Source organism: Sminthopsis crassicaudata, chromosome 4, assembly GCF_048593235.1.
Source record: "Sminthopsis crassicaudata isolate SCR6 chromosome 4, ASM4859323v1, whole genome shotgun sequence".
NCBI lineage: Eukaryota > Metazoa > Chordata > Mammalia > Dasyuromorphia > Dasyuridae > Sminthopsis > Sminthopsis crassicaudata.
This window is the reverse complement of record NC_133620.1, coordinates 281270939-281292588: the sequence shown is the minus strand read 5'-3', so window position 1 is coordinate 281292588 and position 21650 is coordinate 281270939. Positions and strand designations below refer to the sequence as shown.

Genomic DNA, 21650 nt, shown 5'->3' with positions numbered 1-21650 from the left:
ATAAGTCAGTCCCTGCCCTAAGAGAGTTTACATTCTAAAAAGGGAAGACAATTCTAATAGGAGGGAAAAAAGAACAGTTAAAGAGGTGAGGGGGCATGTTGTGAAAGTGGCTGAGAAAAGACTCTGGAGATCTGGTTGCAGGAAAGATAAAAACTCACCTATCAAAGGCAGCATCCTAGGGACAAAGGCCAAGGCTCCTATAAGCAGGGGATGAGGACAAGTGGCAGAGTGGAGGTAGCAGGGTATGAAGATAATTATGGGAACAAAATTCACCTTTCATTACCAGAAATACTGGTGATTATCACTCATATTCATAAAAGCTAAGTTACTAAAGCTAAAATGATATATATTTAAAAACTAGGCAAATTTATATAGACTACAAACATGAGTTAAATAACAATTACAAGACAACAAAGAAATGAATGAATGAATGAGTCATTTCTTAAGTGCTTATTATGTGCAAATAGTAGAGCAAGATCCTACTTCGAAGAAGCTCACATTCTTATGAGGAAGCTGACACATATGGAAGTTTTTACTTGGAAGTCAGATGGAAAAGTCCACTGTCCTTAGTGTGCAGTAGCCTCTTCTTTAATGGAATCTCCACTGATAAAATCATATCCGGTTCTATGTTTGAAGATATTTGAGATGTTACAAGTCAGTACATGGTCAATTACTCAATGCTGATAAGAGAATAGAAAAGGAAATAAGCATCTATTAAGTGTCTACTGTGTACCAGATATTATGCTAAGCACTTTACAAATATTATCTCATTTGAATATGGAGAAGTATTACATCTCATCAGAGAGCAACCATGCTGTTTAAAAGTAAATGTGAAGAAAGTATTCAAACCTTATATAAATGTCCCCATAATAGTAATCTCCAAAAGATTATTTAGATCCTTTGACTATACAGGAATTATGTTATATTTCTCTTCAACTGAAGTAATTGAATCATTCAGAACTGTTTGATCTTTCCATCATAAAAAGATCTTTATAATGATTTGATCTTTTATCATTTATGTATTCTTTCAAAGAGAATTTATTAATTTATATTCCTTGCTAGGTTCTGTGCTAGGAGTAGGGATAGAATGTTTTTAAATTCTAAAGAAGGGAATTTTTATTTTATCCTAAAGGTAGTAGGGAGCCATTAGAGTTTTTTTAAATTAAGGTGTAACAAGGTCAGATCAGTTCTTTAGGGATATTAATTTGAAAGTCACATGGAAAGGTGAGAGACTTTCAAAAGGGAGACCAGTTAGGAATGGTGAAGTTCTGAATTGGGATGATGGTCATGTAATCAGAAAGAATGGGATAGATGGGGCAAATATTGTGGATATAGAATTGTCAAGATTTGGCAAGTGATTGAATATGGTGGGGGAGGGGAGAGGATGAAGATAAATGATAATTTAAGAATGATTCCAAAGTTGCAGACATCTCTGACTGAATCAAAAGTGCCCTTAATGAGGGAAAGGAAAGGGGGAACCCCATTTCTCGGTGCATAGATAGTAAGATAATCCCATGAGGCGCAGTGTCTCCTGTAAATGAATTTACAGGCCTGAAAACCTAGATTGATAAATAAAAGGTTTATTGTGGAAATTTGGAAGTAAAGCTCAGTTAGACGCCAGGGCCAAAGATGGCCGCTGGGTGGGCAGGAACCCTTACATGGCTGGAAGGATACCATGTGTTGGCTGGGAGAGCTCCTGCTAAGAGGGAGTTCCAACTCACGTCTTTTATACCCAAAAGATTGTGGGCAGTTCCAAATTCCTGTCAGCTCTTCAGTTAGCTCAGATCAGGTGAGGGCTGGGGGAAGCTGAGCTGATAGTGGGGTTGGGCCCAGATATTCAAAGGGTGCCTTTGACCAGGATTTGTGAATCAAGGTCAGCAATTAGAAAGAATCTTAAAGGAACCTCAACCCCCATCACCCTCAACATAAATAGTGAAGTTAGGAAGAAAAAATGGCTTCATGGAGGAGAGAAAAGGGAGATAATATTTGAGATACATATTGGATATTTATTTCTAAATGTTCAAAAGATAATTCACTGGAGTAAAAGAGACCAAAATATAAAGATCTGGGTGTCATCTGCATAGAGATAAGAGCTAATGTGATCAATGGGAGAAGGTAAATTGAAAAGAAAAGAGTATAGGACAGAGCCTTGTGGGGTCATCCATAGAAAGGAGTGGGATATGGTTGATGATTCAGGGGCTAAGAAGGGACAGATAACTAGGAGGAGAACAAAGAGAGAGCCCTATCATCAGGATGGTCAACAAGTGTCAGATGTTTCCCTGAGTGGTCTAGGAAGACTGAGAAAAAGAAACTTGAGAGATAGAGGAGAGAGAGAGAGAGAGAGAGAGAGAGAGAGAGAGAGAGAGAGAGAGAGAGAGAGAGAGAGAGAGAGAGAGAGAGAAACTTGAGAGAGACAGAGAGAGAAACTTGAGAGAGACAGAGACAGAGAGACAGAGAGAGAGAGACAGACAGACAGACAGAGAGACAGAGAGAGAGAGAGAGAGACAGAGAGAGAGAGAGAGAGACAGAGAGAGAGAGAGAAAGACAGAGAGAGAGAGACAGACAGACAGACAGAGAGAGAGAAAGACAGAGAAAGACAGAGACAGAGAGAGACAGAGAGAGACAGAGAGAGAGACAGAGAGAGAAAGACAGAGAGAGAGAAAAACTTGAGAGAGAGAGAAAGACACACAGAGAGAAACTTGACAGAGAGAGAGAGAGAGAGAGAGAGAGAGAGAGAGAGAGAGAGAGAGAGAGAGAGAGAGAGAGAGAGAGAGAGAGAGAGAGGGAGGGAGAGAGATTGATTCAATTAAGTCCTGAGGTCAGAAACCAGAGTGCATTTATTCTATATGTTTCATATATTATTACATATAAATTAAGATCATGTTACTAGGGAGCAGCTAGGTGGTACAGTGGATAAAGCACCAGCCCTAAAGTCAGGAGAATCAAAGTTCAAATCTGGCCTCAGGTACTTAACACTTCCTGGTTGTGTGACCCTGGGCAAGTCACTTAACCCTAAATTCCTCAGCAAAAAAGAAAAGAAAAAAGATCACGTTGTTATGATTTGTGAAAAAACCCTTGAGGTCTACAAGGTATAGGTGACTGCTTGACTACTACATGTGAAGTAGGTTGGATTTCAGAACTGTCAGTTCTTCAGCATGACAATGACAAAATGAAAATATTTCTGAGAAATATTACTTTGGCAGCTATGTGCAGGATGAATTGGCACAGGGAAGGGTTGCAGTAACAATCCAATTACTCCATGGAGTAATGAAGTCCTGGACTAATATGATATGGAAATTGATTCTGAGAATTATTATAGAGGAAGAATGATCAGGACTTGGTTATAGTAAAAGAAAATTAAATGGAAAAAGACTAGGAGGGTGTCATTGAAATAATGGCAGGTGGGTGGGGGATGGAGGAGATAAGCAGATAGACAGGGACAAATTGTGACAGTCAAAAGAAAGGAAGGACTATGTCCTCAGACAATATGTCAGAGAGGACAAATAATGCAAAGGCCAAAGGTGTGAATTGCCATATGTAAGGAATGGCAAGAAGACCATGAATTGTGTGAAAGAGAGTAATGCATAATAAGACTGAAAAAAGAAGTTGGAGTCAGGTTGCTAATGAACTTAAATTTCAAATAGAGAATGTGTGGTAAATAGAGATTATAAAGAGCATGGATTAAGAGGGAAGAAATTAAGACAGGAAGACCAATTAGTAGAATATTTCAATATTTCAAGAGACAGGAGATGAATACTTATAAATTAAGGTCCTGACCACGTACGTAGAGAGAAAATGATGGATACAAAAAGTGTTCTAAAGGAGAATTCATGAGATACAACAACTAATTGGATATGTGGAATGATAAGGAATGAAGAATTGAATATGATTCAGACTGTGAATCTGGCTGATTAGGAGAATGATAACACTTTGCTGGAATTAGGGAATCAATCAATAAACCAATATTTATTAAGTGTCTGCTATCTTCCAGACATGTGTTAAGTTCTGGGAATAAAAGACAAAAGAGAGTCCCTGCCCTCCAGAAGTTTGCAGTCTAATGGGGGAGTATATATATATATACATATATAGATAGATAGATAGATAGATATACATATACATACATATACATACATATACATATATACATACATATACATACATATACATATATACATACATATACATACACACATATCTATATATATATATACATATATATCTACACACATATGACAAAAAGAGACAGAAAGAGACAGAGAGATAAAGACAGTGAGAGAGAGAGGGATGCACAAGATAAATAAGAAACAACAAAGGGAAGACACTAAAATGAATAAGCACTGGAAAAAGCTTTTCATACAAAATGGTAAAATTAAGAAAGGTTATGTTTAGGGGAAAAAAGAATGCCTTCTTTTTCAGACGTATTAAGTTTGAAACTCTGACAGAATATCCGACTTAAAATGTCAAGGAACTATTTGGTAGTATGGGATTGGAACTCAGAAGAGAAATAAAGCCTGATTATATACATTTAGGAATCGGTATTAACAATAGCAATAATAAGCTTCATTTATAGAGTATGTTAAGGTTTTCAAAGTGCTTTACAAATATCATGTCATCTTCACAGCAACTTTGGAAGGTAAGTATTATTATCTCCATTTTGCATATGAGGAAACTAAGGCAGAGAGTTAAAGACATAGCTAGTAAGCTCTGGAGTGAGATCTGAACCCAGCTTTTTTTGATTATAGATCTGGCCTTTTATATCCCTTGTGCCAGTTAACTACCTTAAAAATAGTCATTGAACTCATGGGAGCTGATGAGGGTACCAGTAAGAATATAGTTAAAAATTCAGAAGAGTTAGGAGCATGATAAAAATGGTAATTCAGAAAATATACTTATTTACTTGCTTGTTCATGAGATCTTGGCTGCATTAATTGAGGAATAGCTTCCAGGAATAAGGAATAATAATATTCTGCCCTAATTAAAACACATTTGGAGTATTGTGATATATCCTGGGTGCCATGTTTTTGAAAGGCCATTGGTATGCTATGGATCATATAAAGGAAGGGAATAAGGATGGGGAAAGGTGCTAAATCCTGTCATATGAGGACTGGCTGAAAGAAATGGGTATAGTTCGCCCTGAGAAGGGAAGATTCAAGATGCTTCCAAGTATTTGAAGGGTTGTCATGCATTCATTTTGGCCCCATAGGGCAAAATCAGGAACAACTAGCAAAAAATGGAAAAAGCAAATTAAGCTTGATGTCAGGAAAAACCTGTGGGGAAGGCTCTGGAAGAGGTAGCAAACCTTAGAGGTTCTAAGCAAAAACTATATAACCATTCATTGGGAATACTATAGTTGGGATATAGGTTGAACCAGATTGTTGCTGAGTCCCATCCACCTCTAAAAATGTTGTGATTCTCTGAACTGGAGCAAGATTTAGACAAGAGGTTATTTAGAGAAGTCCAATTGTAGTAGAGCTTCCCGTTATGAGTCTTGCAGCAATCCTCACTGCCACTCCCCACCTCATCTACCATCCCTTCCCTTCCCAGTCTTTTTTCATCCTGACTCAAGCACTACCCTCCCTGTACTCTCTGCTCTCCCTCATATTTTCCCTCTGATCCTTCACCCGGAGGAACTTGGCTTTTCTCCCTCCTCCCTCCTCCATCTATCCCTTCCCCTTTTTCAGCAAATTATCCCTCTTCCCCAACACACACACACACACACACACACACACACACACACACACACACACAAAATCCATGGTTATTTCTGCCTCGATAAGAATGTGTCTGTGTTGGACTTGGCCAGATGCCTAGACCCCTTGCTGCTCCGGACTCCCTGGCCCAACATTCCTAGTGAGGGTCCCAGGGCCTTGGGAAGGCCGCAGGAATGTTCTTACCCCATCCCTGCCCCCACCCCCAGTCCAGCTTTTTCTTTTCTTTTCTTTTCCCAAGTTTTTAAAAATAGAACTAAATGAAAATGTAAGTTACATTTTCTGAGCTTGCTGAGAAAGCAAGAGAGGTAAGGCAAGGATAAATAGGTGTTGGAGGAAAGGAGAAGCAAAGAAAAGATCTCCCTTCCTATGGACATTGTGAAAGATACAATTTAAAGGAAGAGGAAACAAATATGTAGGGATTCTGAAATGAGGTGGCAAGGAAGATGAACCAAAGAAAGAGTGATGGAAGAGGTTTGGTCAGGGCAGGGGGTGTCTGTTAGCTCTAGAACTATGAAAAGTGGTTTAGAGAGAACACTTCTCTCCCCCTACCCATGGTCAATCCTTGGGAATTATGGAAATGGAAACTTTTGTCCTGGAGGAAGAAAAAACTAGTAGTTTCTTTCAGTTTTCTTTTGATGTAAGCCTGACATCAGGAAACGTCACCTGAGAATGAGAAAGACAATTAAATAAAATGCTGAGCATCTAGACTGTTTTCAGCTATTTTGATTTCTAAGTATTCAAGCAGGTGAATGTTTGGTTCAGAGATGAGGAAGAGAAAAGCTGAGCTAGGAGACCCAGGAATTTACATGTATACTTAGAAAGACAAAAAGAAAAAAAAAAAAGGAGAAAAAGAAATATCTGCTTGTTGTAAAGTACTTTGCAGACCTTAAATCGATATAGAAATACTAAACATTCATTGTTATTGTATTTGTTGTTATCATCATCATCATCATTTGGCCAGTCCTTTCTCATTAAAGAACTGGGGGTAGTATACCTGTAGAAATTGGATAGCAAATGAATTTAGGAGAGAACTTCACCCGTCTTAAGTTACTGCAGTCCTAAAAGCAGGAAGCTTGATAAAAGCCTCTGGCAGCCTTTTTACTTTTTAATACTCTAAGGAAGTGGCAATAAAATTCCAAGAAAAAATGAAAAGGACAAGAGCTGACAACAGTAATGCTTTGGGTTTGACCAAGCACTTTGCTGGGACACAAGGACTATTCCCCCTCACCCCCCACCAATGATTTGGTGCAGTTGACTCCAGTCCATTCCTACCAAAGTATAAGTAATCATGGATAAGTGTATAAGGAATGCAGAGAGAGCATAAGAAAAGGTGAGAGAAGGGAGTTAGAGTGTGCTGGAGTTTGAATCCAGCCTTGAGTTAATCTGGCTCTTATCAGAGTGTCTAGAGGAATGGTACTTTCAGGAAGTGTTGTCTATAACACCCACTGAATTATGAATTCTCTATGTGGGAGAGAGCGAGTGGGTTCAGGAAGGAGAGAGAGCTGTTTGGGAGAGTATTGGAGAGGAAGCTTTCATTTCCTGAGGGGTAGGCTAGAGGTTTCCCTAAAGCAGTAATAGAGAGTGAGAGAGTTGTGAATAGCTTCTGTGTGGAATGGGGATGGAAGTTTAGCTTTATGGGTAGGAGAGAGAGAACATTTGGAATTTAAAAAAGCTAAAAATAAGAAAAGAAAAAGTGTAGTCTTGGGGTCTTAATTCTCTCTACTGTGCATTTTAGGAACGAATCTCTGATACTGTGTGGAATGAGATTGATGATCTTCAAGTATTTCGGGTCTTGGACTTGGAGGACTTAGAAAAAATGTTCTCAGCCTATCAGAGGCATCAGGTGAGGTTTTCTATGTGTTGTCTGCTTCTTGCCCTGTCTTTTCCTTACCCCTGGGCCCCTGCTTCTTTCTCCTGATCCCTTCCCATCCCTGCTCTTCCTTCCTTCCCAAACCCCTCCAGATCTCTCTCTGGCACCAAATGGCTGGTCTCCTCCCCCTTCTCTACTCCCCATCCCCAATCCCAGGGAAGATTCAGTCAGGAGGAAAACTGCCCACTTCTCTTCTGAACCTGGAGACTGGGAATTAAACAGTTGAAAAGCATAAGAATGACAATAATCTCACATTACACACAATTTCTGATGGCATTTTAAAATTATTTTCTATGATTCCTCACAACAAACCTGTAAGTGGAGTAAATCTTATCATGACCATGAAAATGTAGAGATAGTGAAGAAACACCTTAAAGGTACATATGAAGGAAAAGGGCTAGGACCCTGGAGAGAGGCAGAGGCTTTGGCACACTGAGAAAACGCTACATCTACTGTAGCCATAACAACTTAATGATCATATGACCAACAATAAAAACACATAATCAGGTATTTTCATGATTAACTTCTTTTTTGAGCGGAAGAAAGAAATATTTATCCTCAGTGCTGCAGTATGAGTTGATCAAATGCCCGCATTGGAATATTTCTTGCTTTCTTTGGCTGTACAATAAAATGAACTCATATTTATCTCTCTAAAATAATAATAAATTAGGAAAGGGGATAGAATAAGATTTTATTAAACATATACTATAAGTCATTCACTCTACCAAGTGCTTTTATAAATATCTCATTTGATCTTTACAACAATTCTAGGAAGTAGATACTGTTATTATCCTCATTTTATAGTTGAGAACCTGGGGTCACGTTGCTAAGGATGTCACATCTTCCCAACTCCAGGCCCAGACTTTGACCACTATGCTGCCACCCGACTGAGGATTTGTGTAATCTTTCCATTTTGCTGTAACTTGTTTCTTTTTGTTTCATTCACACCAACCATGTTAATGTTGATGCCCCTCAGTTACTCTGATAGTATGCCCACTGTCTTGGTCACTGACTAAGGATTTAAAGCACCAACAGAGTTAAGTTGACATCATTCTATTAGTGAATCACTAGTTGTGTGATCCCTGAGCAAGTCACTTGATTATCTCAATGTGCTGATCTGTAAAAGGGGAATAATAACAGCACCTACCTCCCAGTGTTGTTGTGAGCATAAAATGAGACAACATAAAGTGCTTAGAATAGTGCCTGGCACATAGGAAGTGTTTTTAAATGTTGCTTTCCTTTCTTCCTAGTACAGCTAAAAACTAAGTGGGGTCAAATGTTTTGCTGAATTTATGAGCAAAGCCATTCCTACAAACTCAGGCCCAGTTGGATGAGTTGAGCTGCATTAGCTGAGAATGGAATTCTCACTTTGCTAAGTCAAGGTTAGGAAGTTTTTCTTGAGCCTGTTCATCTTGTCCCCTAATCTGAGAGTTGGGTCAAGGCAAACTGCAGCGATAAAAGGGGAAGCCAAGTTTCTGTCTCTCCAACTTTCCCTCTAATTCATACTCACTAGGGCTTGTTTTGCCCCTGATTTGGGACAAAAGGACATCCAGGATGGGGACAGCTGGGGACTCAGCTACCACAGCTCTGTTGATATTGGAATTCTTTGACTTCACCAGAATTTCAGGAAACAAAAATGCTATTACAGTCTCAGGCCACTTTCCTTTCCTTTAAGTAGTCAAGGGAAAAGTGAGACTGTGAATATTGTGGAAAGGGCACTGGATGAGAAAGTGGAAACAAGCTCTAGGTTCAAGTCCTAATTCTTATACTTATTAACTGTGTAATCACAGACAAATCACATGCTTCAATGGAACTCAATTTGATAATCCTTATAATGGGATGATAGTACTTTTATTGCCTTACTTTTAGGATAATTATAAGGAAAGTTTAACTCCTTCCTTCTAGATTGAGGGAGAGAATAAAGAACAAGAAGGTTTTTGTTTCCTTTTTTTGTAATGAGAACAGTTTTCACTTATTTCCAAATCAATTTTGAAAAAAAAATTGGGTAAAAAAAATAACTGGAGAAGGGAGTGGGTCTGTTTTATTTTTAATGAGACATTAGTGGAAGAAAGAAAAATAGGCACTCGTTTGTGATGAGGAGTCTGAGCTTCAGATTCCCACCTTAGGCACCTCAAAATAATCATCCTGAGGTAGGGATAGGGGATTGGGAGAAGGTCAATTAATTTTTCTCTGCTTCTGCACCTTATTGAATTCATCCCCTTTTTGGAGAAGTGGCTTGGGTTAAATGCATGTTGATCTATTAGAGCATGATTGCAAACTATGATGGGCTGCATGGAGATTGGAATGAGATAGTAGATGCTTGAGAACCAGGATGTTCCAAGATTCTATGCTATTGCTTCGGGGTCCTTGGGGTCTGTAGAATCCCTGTAACTAATGTTCTGCATGTTTAATTCTTTGTTTTCTGTGGCTGCTGCCTAGGACCTGCTAACTAATCCTTCCTTTAAGCAGGTGAGTTATTCTTGGGGCTCTGGGAACTCCAGCTTCTACCCCCCTCCCAATTCCTATTGCATAGACTTGGGCCCTAGCACAAAGGAATACTTACCTGCCCAAACCCCAGAGAAAAGAGTCATTGAGAAAAGATAAGAATGTCCAGAGCAGAGATGGGAGGGGATGCTTGGGGGAATTCTAGCAGGAGTTTTACGGGTTATCTGGACACTTAAACTTCTCAGTTCCATTCGATGAACTGGTTTGCTGTTGATGAACCTGTGTGTAGTCAGATTTGTATTCACACCCTCCTGACTCCAGCCTCCTATACCACTCAGCCAGCTGCCTGGGGTTATACTGAAATAATCTAAGGGATGGCAAGAATTGATATTGCTCTAAATCAGATAATTCTAAGCAAGATGTTCCCAGAGTCTGATTACTCCATCTTGTACAGGAAGAATTAGTCCATAGTCCTTCATTTTATTCCAATACATTTTAATCCACAAAGTCAAATATTTCTTCATACATCAATTCAATATCTACCTGCAAAATCAGATTTTAATATCAACCCATTTTGGGAGGAGGCAATTGGGTTTAATTGACTTGCCTAGGGTCACACAGCTACAAAGTCTGAGACTGGATTTGAACTCAGATACCTCTGAATCCAGGACTTAGGGCACTATCCACTGTTCAGCCTAGCTGTCTGTATCAACCCATGTTTTTTGATAATAGTTTTTTTTTTATTTTCAAAATATATTCACCTTTGCACAATCTTGTTTTCTAATTTTTTCTCCCACTCCTTCCCCTAGACTACAATTAATCTAGTATTTGTTAAATGTGCAATTCTACTATACATATTTCCACATAATCATGATGCACAAGAAAAATCAGATAAAAATAAGAAAGAGAAAAAAAGCAAGCAAACAATAACAAAAATGGTGAAAATAATTGCTGTGATCCACACTTAGTCCCCACAGTCCTTTCTCTGGATGCAGAGGGCTCTCTTCATCACAAGACCATTGGAACTGGCCTACATCACCTTGTTGAAAAGAGCCACGTCCATCAGAGTTGATCATCACATAATCTTGTTGCTGTGTACAATGTTCTCCTGGTTCTACTCACTTCACTAGCATCAGTTTATAGAAGTCTCTCCAGGCCTTTCTAAAATTATCCTACTGATCGTTTATTATAGAACAATAATATTCTATAACATTCATTCCCCAACTGATGGGTATTCACTCAGTTTCTAGTTTCTTGCCACTACAAAAAGGGCTGCCACAAACATTTTTGTACGTCTGGGCTCTTTTCCCTTTTTTATAATCTTTTAGGGATACAGACCCAGTAAAGACATTGCTGCACTAAAGGACTGCACAGTTTTATAACCTTTTGGGCATAGTTCCAGATTGCTCTCAAGAATAGTTAGATTAGTTCTCAACTCCACCAAAAATTCATTAGTGTCCTAGTTTTCCCACATCCCCTCCAACATTTATCATTTCCTGTCATCTTAGCCAGTATGAGAAGTGCGTCAGTGGTACCTCAGAGTTGTCTTAATTGCTATTTCTCTAATAAATAATGATTTAGAGCATTTTTTCATATGACTAGAAATATCAACCCATTTTTCAAAAGAACTATGATTGCAATCAGAGGACTTGGGTTCAAATCCTAACTCTGGAATTTACTATCTGTGTAACTTGGCTAATCACTTTATCTCCCTGGGCCTCAGTTTCCTCATCAGTAAAAAGATGGAGTTAGATTAGATGGCTTCCAAAGATCCTTTGAATAGATTATATGGTCCTTTCCTTGCTTCCCTATCTCCTTGGTAGCAAATAGTCTGGGGGGGGTTATACAGTTGCTGGGTATCCAGGGAGGCCAAGAAAAAGCAAGTCCTTAACCTCTTCTCTGCTTGATTGCAGAAAGAGATGGGTTCCATCGAAGACCTCTACTTGACCACAAGAAAGGTCAAAGAACTCTCAGTCATTGATGGCCGAAGAGCCCAGAATTGTATCATCCTCCTTTCCAAGTATGTGGATTTCCTCTACCATCATACTCATTTCTACACGTGACCTTGCATTGCAGGATATAGATCTCCCATAACAGGAACTACCAGGCTGATTGCAAATCTCATCATCTCTTTTGCTCCTAACTTGGGGACTTAGGATGGAGACAGCTGGAGACTTTGCTACACAAAACTCTACTTGCTACTGAGTTCTTTGACTCCATCAAAGTTTCAGGAAAGACAAATGCTATTACAGTCTCAGTCCCCTTAATTTTCCTTTAATGGTCTAAGGAAAAGTGAGATTCTTAGCATTGTGGAAAAGGCACTGAACTATTTCAAGGATACTTGAACTCTGCTTTCAAGTCCTGATCCTGACATTTACCTGACTTCTGGGTACCATGAAACTTAATAAGAGAGGCCTATTCTCCTAGGGTACTGTTTGTAATGATGACACAAATGCAAATGATTGATGATACAGGTGCAAATGATGATATACCAGGTGCAAATGACAAAAGTGACACCTCAGTATTTCAATGTGAGGGACTAGAAAACAAAAGACCAATGAGAGCCAGATAGTTAATTAGATCTCACCATCCATCTCTTATTCTTCCCATCTAAAGGTAGGAGATTATAGATTTGCAAAGGGTAGGTCAAAAAGAAGCTGAGGCTTCTCCACATCCCCAGTATGCCTAAGTTACAGAGACTTCTGGTTATCTGGGAAGAGTCAGGCACCTGATTAGGGTCCAGCAACTGCTGTTATCCCACAGGGATCTAAGCAGGAGCACGCATCAAGGGACTGAGCTCAGAATATGCCCATGGGGTTGAATGATCTCAGCCTCAAAACATGTTGCATTACATGCTGAACAAGACAGGCAGTATCCAAGCTAACAGCTCTGCTTCTGTGTGAGACCTCCTTGCCTGAGCTTGGGGCCACAGGTCACAGTCTCATAGCCTATTCTTAGCTCTATTTTGGATTCTCTCCCTTCCTTTTATTGGATCAGATCCCATCCTACTCCATGCCTCAGTTTCCCACTCTTAGTAATGGGGAGAAATGATTTTCTATAGCAAGAATTTTTAATATTTTTGACTTTATTTTTTGAGATTATTTTGATAACTAATAAGTATATATACATATATATATAAAACATGTAATATGTATTATTATAATGCATAATATATAATGATTTCCTTTATAATAATAGGATTATTAAGTATTAAAAGTACAGTACATAAAGTACTGAAACATTACTTTTGAGAAGGGTTCTTTAGGTCCATGCCACAAAAAAGGTTAAGAACTCCGGCTCTATAAGATTCTGAATTGAGAAGGCAGCCTGTTCTCTTGGGAAAGAAGAAGAAAATGTTATGGCATCTGTCCAGGCACTTGGGTTTCCCAAGATCCAGCAGAAGGTAGAACACTAAGGCCACTTCTGAGTGCCAAGAAAGTAGACAATTAGTCCCTTGATGAGAAGGCAGAACACAAGAGTGCCATCAATTTTTAAGAGATGGTGGATAGGCTTGATAAATGCCTAATAAATATTTGATTGAGTGTTTGATTGATGTGAAGTGTTTGAGGAAGGAGCCAAGAGCCTTTGTCCTATCTCTAAAAATCAAAGTTAAATCCAACTAAATCACAGCTAATAAGTTATAGTGTCTTTGCCACAGATGTCAGAGGCAGCCGGGATTTAAAAGCAAACAAAAACCCAGTAGAAAGTAGTAATACAGGCAATTCTGTGTGAGGGAAGCCAAGGTTTAAAAAAAATCAGTAGGAATTAGATGATTGTAATACAGGAAACTCTGTCTGAGGGAAAATAAGTTAAGTAGCTAAATTAAATTGATGGATTGAAGAATGACCTGGTTTTGGTTCATCTTGGTAGGTTTTCTATAGGTGGTGAACATGAGCTGAAGTGTATTTTTGCTCAAACAGAAGTATATTTATAATGTATTACCTGATTTTGATGGGGAGAACTAAAAAAGGAGAGAATGAAGGGTCTGAATGACGGGTTTAGGAAATCTCTAAAGGCGGTTGCTAACAAGGTAGAATCTTGTAATTAGGTTGAAGCTCTCTAATGAGGAAATCCGACGAGCTGTGCTTAAGATGGATGAAGAAGAAGACCTGGCTAAAGATATGCTGGAGCAGGTGAGACCTGATGACCACGCTCTTTCCAATCAGCAGCCCAAAAAGAAATCAGGCTAAGCAAAACTGAAGCTAAGAACTCAGAGAAGTTTTAAGAAAAATAGAAATTATCCTGTTGCAAGCATTCTTTAGGGGAGGAAGGGACAGAAATGAGACAGTAATGGGAAGAATAAAATAGTCTCTGTTATAACACTCTTCTATGAGTCTCAGTAATATCCTTCCATCATATTCAAGGCAGAAATGGTGAGGGCTCACATTCATAAGAGGAACTGAGGGGGATAGCTGGGCTTTCATCCCTAATAAGAAGATCTTAGAATTATGTAATGGGTATAGCCAAAAAGGTCTATTCATCTATTCTGCCCTTGGGCAGAACTAGACCTAAACCAGTGGAGATGGATTAAAAACGGGTTTGTCTATAAACCTCCCCCTCCCCTATTTTAAGTAGTTATGGGATGGACATCCTTTCCTGCCAATCCCTGTTCCCCAGCTTCTTGCTGAATTTCTTATCTGTCTCCCATGTCACTCTATACAGCTCCTCAAGTTCATCCCTGAGAAGAGTGACATTGATCTACTGGAGGAGCACAAGCACGAAATAGATCGCATGGCCCGGGCTGACCGTTTCCTCTATGAGATGAGCAGGTATGGGCACAATGGGTAGAAGGCTTAGCTGGACCAATATGTGTGGCCTTGAGCTGACTTCTGTTCAATGTGGACGGATATGGGCCAATACTAGAAAGATAGAGAGGGATGAGAGTGTGATTAAGGGAGTAAAGGGGGAGGAACAGAGCTGGTTTCATGGAGACAGAAGCAGAGGATTAAAGAGAGCTGAGGAAGCTCAGAAGCTCATAACTCTAAGCTTGCAAGGGGATCTCATGGGCTATTTAGTCCAACTCTCATTTCACACATGAGGAGACCGAGGAGAGAGCAGGAAATGATTTCCATGAGATTCCTGAGTTAGGAATAGAGCTGGGGCTAGTTCTCAGGTCTCTAGACTCTCATTTTACTGAATGCATTTTTCATAATTTAAGTATTACATTGTAGTCCTGCAGCATCACACTCCTAGACTTCGAAAGGAACCTCAGAAGCCTTCTAGTTCAACTCTTGTCATTTTGTATATGAAAAAACTGAGACCCAAAAAGATTAAGAAGCTTCAAGCAAGTGGAAGACTTTGGACCTCTAGCTCCTCCTTATATTCTTATCAGTCTTGTGTAGAAGACTGGGGCTCCTGATGAAAACATGGAGGAACGGACCTATTGAATGACTCTTCATGACTCTCTTTCCTTTCCTCCATAGGATTGATCACTATCAACAGCGTCTACAGGCCCTTTTCTTCAAGAAAAAGTTTCAAGAGAGACTGGCAGAGGCTAAGCCGAAAGTAGAAGGTAAGGTTATGGGAGGCTTGGAGGAGGTTCTGGAATACACAGAACTGGTGTTAACTGTCAGGATAGATGTATTTAAAGATGGAAGAACAGAGAGAGCAGAAACAAACAAACAAACAAAAAAAGATCAGAGTGCTACAGGGCAGAAAAGGGTTTATGAAATCTCTGTAGGCTTGCAAAGAAACTGGAAGTCAAATGCAGAATTGAAAACTAACCCCAATAGAAGACAGAGGCATGTGCATGTTGATATATAAGCTTTCCAGGTGGCACATGTGGCACCTTAGCATGGCAGATGCAAGGACTTCAATTTCCTTCTTTGTAAAATGAAGGGATTGGACTAGATGACCACTGTGGTCCTTTGTAACTCTAAATAGATGATCCTAATGATTAATCAATAAAGGGAGAGAGTTTTGTTCTATGACTATATGTTACAGCAACCAAGCATGGGATAGAAGTTACGTAAACATAGAATTTTTTGTATAAATATAGAATACATTTTAGAATTCTAAAAGCTGATTTGAGCAGGGGATGGTTGTTCTAGAGGAGAGGAGATGGAAGAGAAGACGGACAGAATGTGTTTATTTGGCCTAGAATGTTTAGTTCCTATTTCCATGTTAGAATGAAAGGATCTCAGAACGTGGAAATCAAAAGACGTGATTGTACCAATAATTAGCTATATGACTACAAGAATCACTTAACCCCTCTGACTTTAGACTAGATAATCTCTTGGATCTTTTCTGGTTCTAACTTTCTCTGCTTCTGTCCAGGTAGGGACATGGAAAGCAAGGCTGAGCTCATCAAAGCCTGTCTCCCTCTCCTCCCTAGACCCCAGGATACTGGGACTTGAGGCTTCCTAAAAGGAATGATAGGAAGGGCACAAATGACTGAAAGGACAGGTAGTTAACTTGGTAGGAAGTGAGAATGATGAGGGAGTCCATGAAGCAGAGAACAAGTTGGGTGTTTAAGGAAACAGAAGGTGAATTAGCTTTCTCTAGACTTCCATTCCTCATCCAACGTTTGGAAAAGAAGTCCATGAGTAAGACTAGGAAGCCAGAGGTCCTGACTCACCCTGAGACCTACATCTAAGAAATACCTTGAGCACCCTCTGCTGGACACCAGAGCTTCAGCTCTCAGGGAGACTATCCGTGATAATTTTCTCATATGGGTATCATTAGAATTTCCAAGGAGACACAAATGAATACAGAGACTCCCCATTCACTTCAAGTCTGCTTTGCTGCTACAATATAATTACCCCATCCCAGCCTGGGGTGGGGCAAGGAGGGGCAGTGAGCAATCTGTAGCTTTCCAGTCTCATCATACAAATAGCACAGATAAAGGTCTCATCATTGGGCAAGCTCCCAGTCTTATAACAGAAATGGACAGGGATTCAGGATGCACAAATACATGAATGTACTTTTGAAAAACTATAGTATTTAAATAAATTCTGCCTAATTATCTTTTGACTGCATGCAGATTAATTATCATCATAATTATTATCATAATTAACATATAATAATATCAATGGTATATTTGTGTAATTTTTATGCAAGCCGTTAACATAAAGGATGCAAATACATATAACATTGTAATTATATTAAAATGTACTACAATATAATTATATATATATATAATGTGACAACAGATTATATGTAATACAATATATTATTTATAAGAATGAAATATATTTTCAATAACAATTTAAATAATATATTTAAAATAATATAAAATAATTGTATTATATATGATATAATGTGATTGCATAATATATAATAAAGAAACATTACATTTATATAATTTATATACCATATTATATAAATACAAGTTATATAATATATTTAATACATTATATTTATATGAAACAAAATTTAGGGTTAACAAAAGAGGTAGCATGGCATAGCTGATGGGTAACAAGACCTGGGTTCAATTTATGCTTCTAACACAGACTGTGTAATCCAAGACAAGTCACTTAATCTCTTAATGATCCAGGTAATTCTCTAAATTGCCTAGAAAGAAGGAGGTGGTGGGGGGGAGAAGGGTATACTGGCATTGATGGAGAGAATTTCCATATATGGCAGTTTTTTTTACCATTGAAATCACAGTTCCAATCCTTATCAAAATCCCTAAAGTTAATCAGACACCTTCCTCAAAACTACCCTGGAAGGGAAGGGGAGGTTAATGATTTCCATGCATTGTCATTCTTTGCACATGACCAAAGTGAGAGGTGAAGATTTGTGATCAAAGAGGTAGTCTCAAAATTAGGACATGAAACTGAATCTGGTGTGCATTTGGTTTCCACTTCTCCCTTCCAAGCATATAGATAATTGAGAGTCGACTGTAATTGTATCATGAATAAGAGAGGAGTAAATGTGGACATCCCTTGTAAGGGCAGCAAAAATTAAGACTTGTATGGGAGAGAAAATTCATAGTTACTCTCTCAGTTAATCCAGGAAGGCAGGAAGAGGTGAGCTTTCACCTGCCTTGCACTAGTTGAGGGGCAATACTTATTGGGAACTAGTTGGATGACCACTGCTATTCTGAAGCCTCGGCCAGTTCTGCTTTGAGTTTTGTGTTGGAAAATCCTTGGGGGATGGGAATTTGCCTTCCTTCCTTATGACTGTCCCCCAGGCCAGTGTTAGGGGTCTCACTCAGTTCTGGGGGTGACCCACTCCTACCCCCTAGCCCTCCTGCTGGCCTCCAGGGAACTGACCCGCAGCAACCGACTAAAGCGTCTCTTGGAAGTCGTCCTTGCCATTGGCAACTACATGAACAAGGGACAACGAGGGGGAGCTTATGGCTTCCGAGTCTCCAGCCTCAACAAGATTGCGGACACCAAGTCCAGTATTGACAGGTGCGAGCCCTCCCTTCTACTTCCAATCTCTGTCTTTATGCTGCCTTGTTTTCTTGCCTGTGACTACACATTTCCCTTGTTTACTGTTTAGATTTCTTTCTTAGTCTCCCAAATCTGTGCCAACTCTTCCCCCACCTCTCAACTGCAGGAACATCTCTTTGCTCCATTATCTGATCATGGTTTTGGAAAAGAATTTCCCTGACATCCTCAACATGCCTACCGAGCTTCAGCATCTTCCCGAAGCTGCCAAAGTCAAGTGAGTGGATACATCCTTCTCTATTAGTGTTCCAGACAGCCAGGCTTAGCTCTATCCCACAAGTTTCTCCTGGGTCCTAGTTATTTCCACTGGTTTCCTATGACAAGGAGGGACTGAGAAAAAGGGAGAACAGCTCCCAGAATTGTACTGAGTGATAGGGAGAAGACAATCAGATGCTGAACTTTTGCTGTGGATAATCTACATGCAAATGAAAGTTGGGTGTGCAGAATTTATTTAAACAAGGTTTTCTTTTTATTTTTAATGAAAACATAACTTTGCACTTGAAAACCTAGGTTTTAAATAAATATAATGAATTTATATGGAAAACCAGAATCTTGTTTCCATCTGAGATCCCAGATCCACCAGGGAAAGGGCTTATTAGAAAACTTCTGTGGAAGGAGGGTCATGGAGACTCTTCCTCCTTTTCTTTGGTCCCCTATATCCTGCCTTTTTATAAATCAGAAAATCACAGCCCAGTCCCCTGATTTGTTTCCCCTGCAGTTTGTCAGAGCTGGAGAAGGAGATTAACAACATCAGAAAAGGGCTGAGAGCTGTGGAGGCGGTGAGTACCCCCCCCCCGGATTCCCATCCCCTGAGACTTGGAAGTTGGTACTACATGAGGCAAGCTGAGCTGCTCATAGGGATGAGCCCTGTGAGTGGGATGGCAAAGCCTTTCTCTGTTCATCACTGTTTGATGTGTATTTTTTTTGTCCTTTCAACTGTATTTATGTCACTTATTGAGGCTTGGGATTGTACTTCCCTGTATCCTGTCCTACCCTAACCTCTCTCCTGCCCCTCCAAGGACTCACCCAGTACTTGGCACAATGCTACAGTCACTTAGTAGGGACTCTTTTCCAACTGGCACATTGATTGACAATAATCATGATACCCCCTCTAATTTCTGCCCCTATTTAGGCTATTTAGGGTCCAATCTAGACAACAGGTAATCCAGAAAGTCATTTCTGTTTGGCACAAATTCATGGTTTCAATTTTGTCTTCCTAATTATGTTTAACTTAGATTGATAATAAAACGAGTTTATAGAACGGGGCCAGGGGTTAAGAGCTGGAGAAATCAGGGAAGGAAGATGCCATAAATATATGCCAGTAAAAGACAAAGAGTTAGTCCTGGAGATGATCCTGGAAAAGGTCATAAGATCATAGACCCAGAGCTGGAAGACACTTTAAAAGAGCATTAAAAATGCATATTTTATTGTATGAACTTAAAAGCATAATTCTGAAAAGGGATATCTAGGGTTCATTGCACTGACAAAGGAGGGCCATGACACAAACTAGACTAAGAACAAATGATTAAGAACCCTGCTCTAGAGGTCATTTGTTTCTATTCCTTCGTTTTATTTTATTTCTATTTTTGGAGGTAGTTGGGATTAAGTGAATTGCTAAAGATCACACAGCTAGTAAATGTCCAGGATTTGAATTCAGTTCCTCCTGACTCAAGAGCCAGTGTTCTATCCATTGTGTCACCCCTATTCCCATCATTTTACAGTTAAGGAAACTGAGACCCAGGGCAACATAAGGAACTGGTCAAGATCATATCCTACATAACAAGTTCAATTCAAGATCTTGTCTTATTTCTCTTTATCCCATTCTTGGGAGGTTAACGACTCTTCATTACTCTAAGCACAGGGTTCTAGAGCACCCCAGCAAATGTCTCCTGGATTTTGGATATTGGTCAAATATTGAAACATCCTGTAGCCTCTCTCTGAGCCTCTGGATAGCTTCTTCTGGTGGGTGTGGGAGCTAAAGAAGCAGGGACACACATGTCTTTCCTTTCCCCTCTGGTTGAGTGTGGGTGTGCAAGGAAGAAATTTGCTGACCAGAAGGCAGGCAGATGGACAAATCCAGGATGACTGGTAATGGGGTTTGATTGTAACCACAATTGCTTGAGGCTAGATATCTGGAAAAACACAATTGCATAGAAGGATGAAGAATCACCTTTTATGAAAGTCCCTAAAAGAGGAGCAAGTTCTCTCCTCCTCCCCCCAATCTGTTCAACTGGAGGATACAAGTAGTTATAGACTGAGGAAATTTTGAGGAGCCTCTCAGCCCAAGAAATTCTGATATTGCCTCCTTACTCTGGTTCTATTAGTGGAAGGAAGGATAGGAGCTTGGTGTAAGGGAGCTTTCCGCCTAATCTCTCTTTCCCTCTTAATGCTGGACATTTTAGCCTGAAATCCCCTTCTTCTTCCATTTTCTCCTCACTTTATAGGAGCTAGAATATCAGAAGCACCAGAAAAGGGAGTCGGGTGATAAATTTGTCCCGATCATGAGCGATTTCATCACCGTTGCCAGCTTCAGTTTCTCAGAGCTGGAGGATCAACTTAATGAAGCCAGGGACAAGGTAGGGATACTTCCACCCTCTCATCTTCTTGGTCCTTGGCTCCATCACCTCCTCTGAGACAGACTAAAGGTCCCTCAGCCTGAATTTCCTTACTCCTTAGCCTCTGGTAACCAATCCTCCATGCCCTGACTTGCTCCTTACTCTGCCCCAATGACAGTTTGCCTTGGCACTGAAGCACTTTGGAGAACCCGAGGGCAAGATGCAGCCAGATGAGTTTTTTGGCATCTTTGACACCTTCCTTCAGGCCTTCTCTGAGGCCCGGCAGGACCTGGAGACCATGAGGAGAAAGAAGGAGGAAGAGGAGAGACGGGCACGGATGGAAGCCATGGTAGGGAGAGACAGGGGGAAGAGGAGGGTGGGCTGTAGAGGAAAGGGGAAGAGGAAAAAACCCTGAATGCTTGAGAGATAAAGGGGAGAGTTTTCAGTGGTGCATGCTAAGTATTCCTTGGTAGGGAGAAACAAGGCAAAGTTTGGGACTGTCATGAGTCAAGATGGGACTCATGAAGACTGGGCTCAGTGGCCTGGTCCTCCCCTTTCCTGGCCCCAGTCATCACAGAAACATGATAGGAAATGGACAGAAACTGAAAGACTTTGAGGGAAGAAGGAAAGACCCTGAGGAAGAGGATTAAGGAAAGATTCATGCTATTTCAAG

At 39.9% G+C, this 21650-nt stretch overlaps 1 protein-coding gene across 3 annotated transcripts in view; it reads left to right on the top strand.

Annotated features, from left to right (window-relative positions):
• Nucleotides 1–21650, top strand: part of DAAM2 (dishevelled associated activator of morphogenesis 2) — a 137022-nt gene that overhangs the window by 113082 nt on the left and 2290 nt on the right. For 2 of the 3 annotated variants that reach the window (XM_074311009.1, XM_074311008.1), the window contains exons 15-25: nt 7447–7554; nt 10021–10050; nt 11940–12046; nt 14075–14159; nt 14689–14795; nt 15450–15538; nt 18215–18383; nt 18532–18639; nt 19141–19201; nt 20867–20998; nt 21156–21326. In XM_074311009.1, the coding sequence (XP_074167110.1) occupies nt 7447–7554; nt 10021–10050; nt 11940–12046; nt 14075–14159; nt 14689–14795; nt 15450–15538; nt 18215–18383; nt 18532–18639; nt 19141–19201; nt 20867–20998; nt 21156–21326 (1167 nt within the window). The remainder of the gene's footprint in view (nt 1–7446; nt 7555–10020; nt 10051–11939; nt 12047–14074; nt 14160–14688; nt 14796–15449; nt 15539–18214; nt 18384–18531; nt 18640–19140; nt 19202–20866; nt 20999–21155; nt 21327–21650) is intronic. The other variant, XM_074311010.1, reaches the window with a different exon arrangement.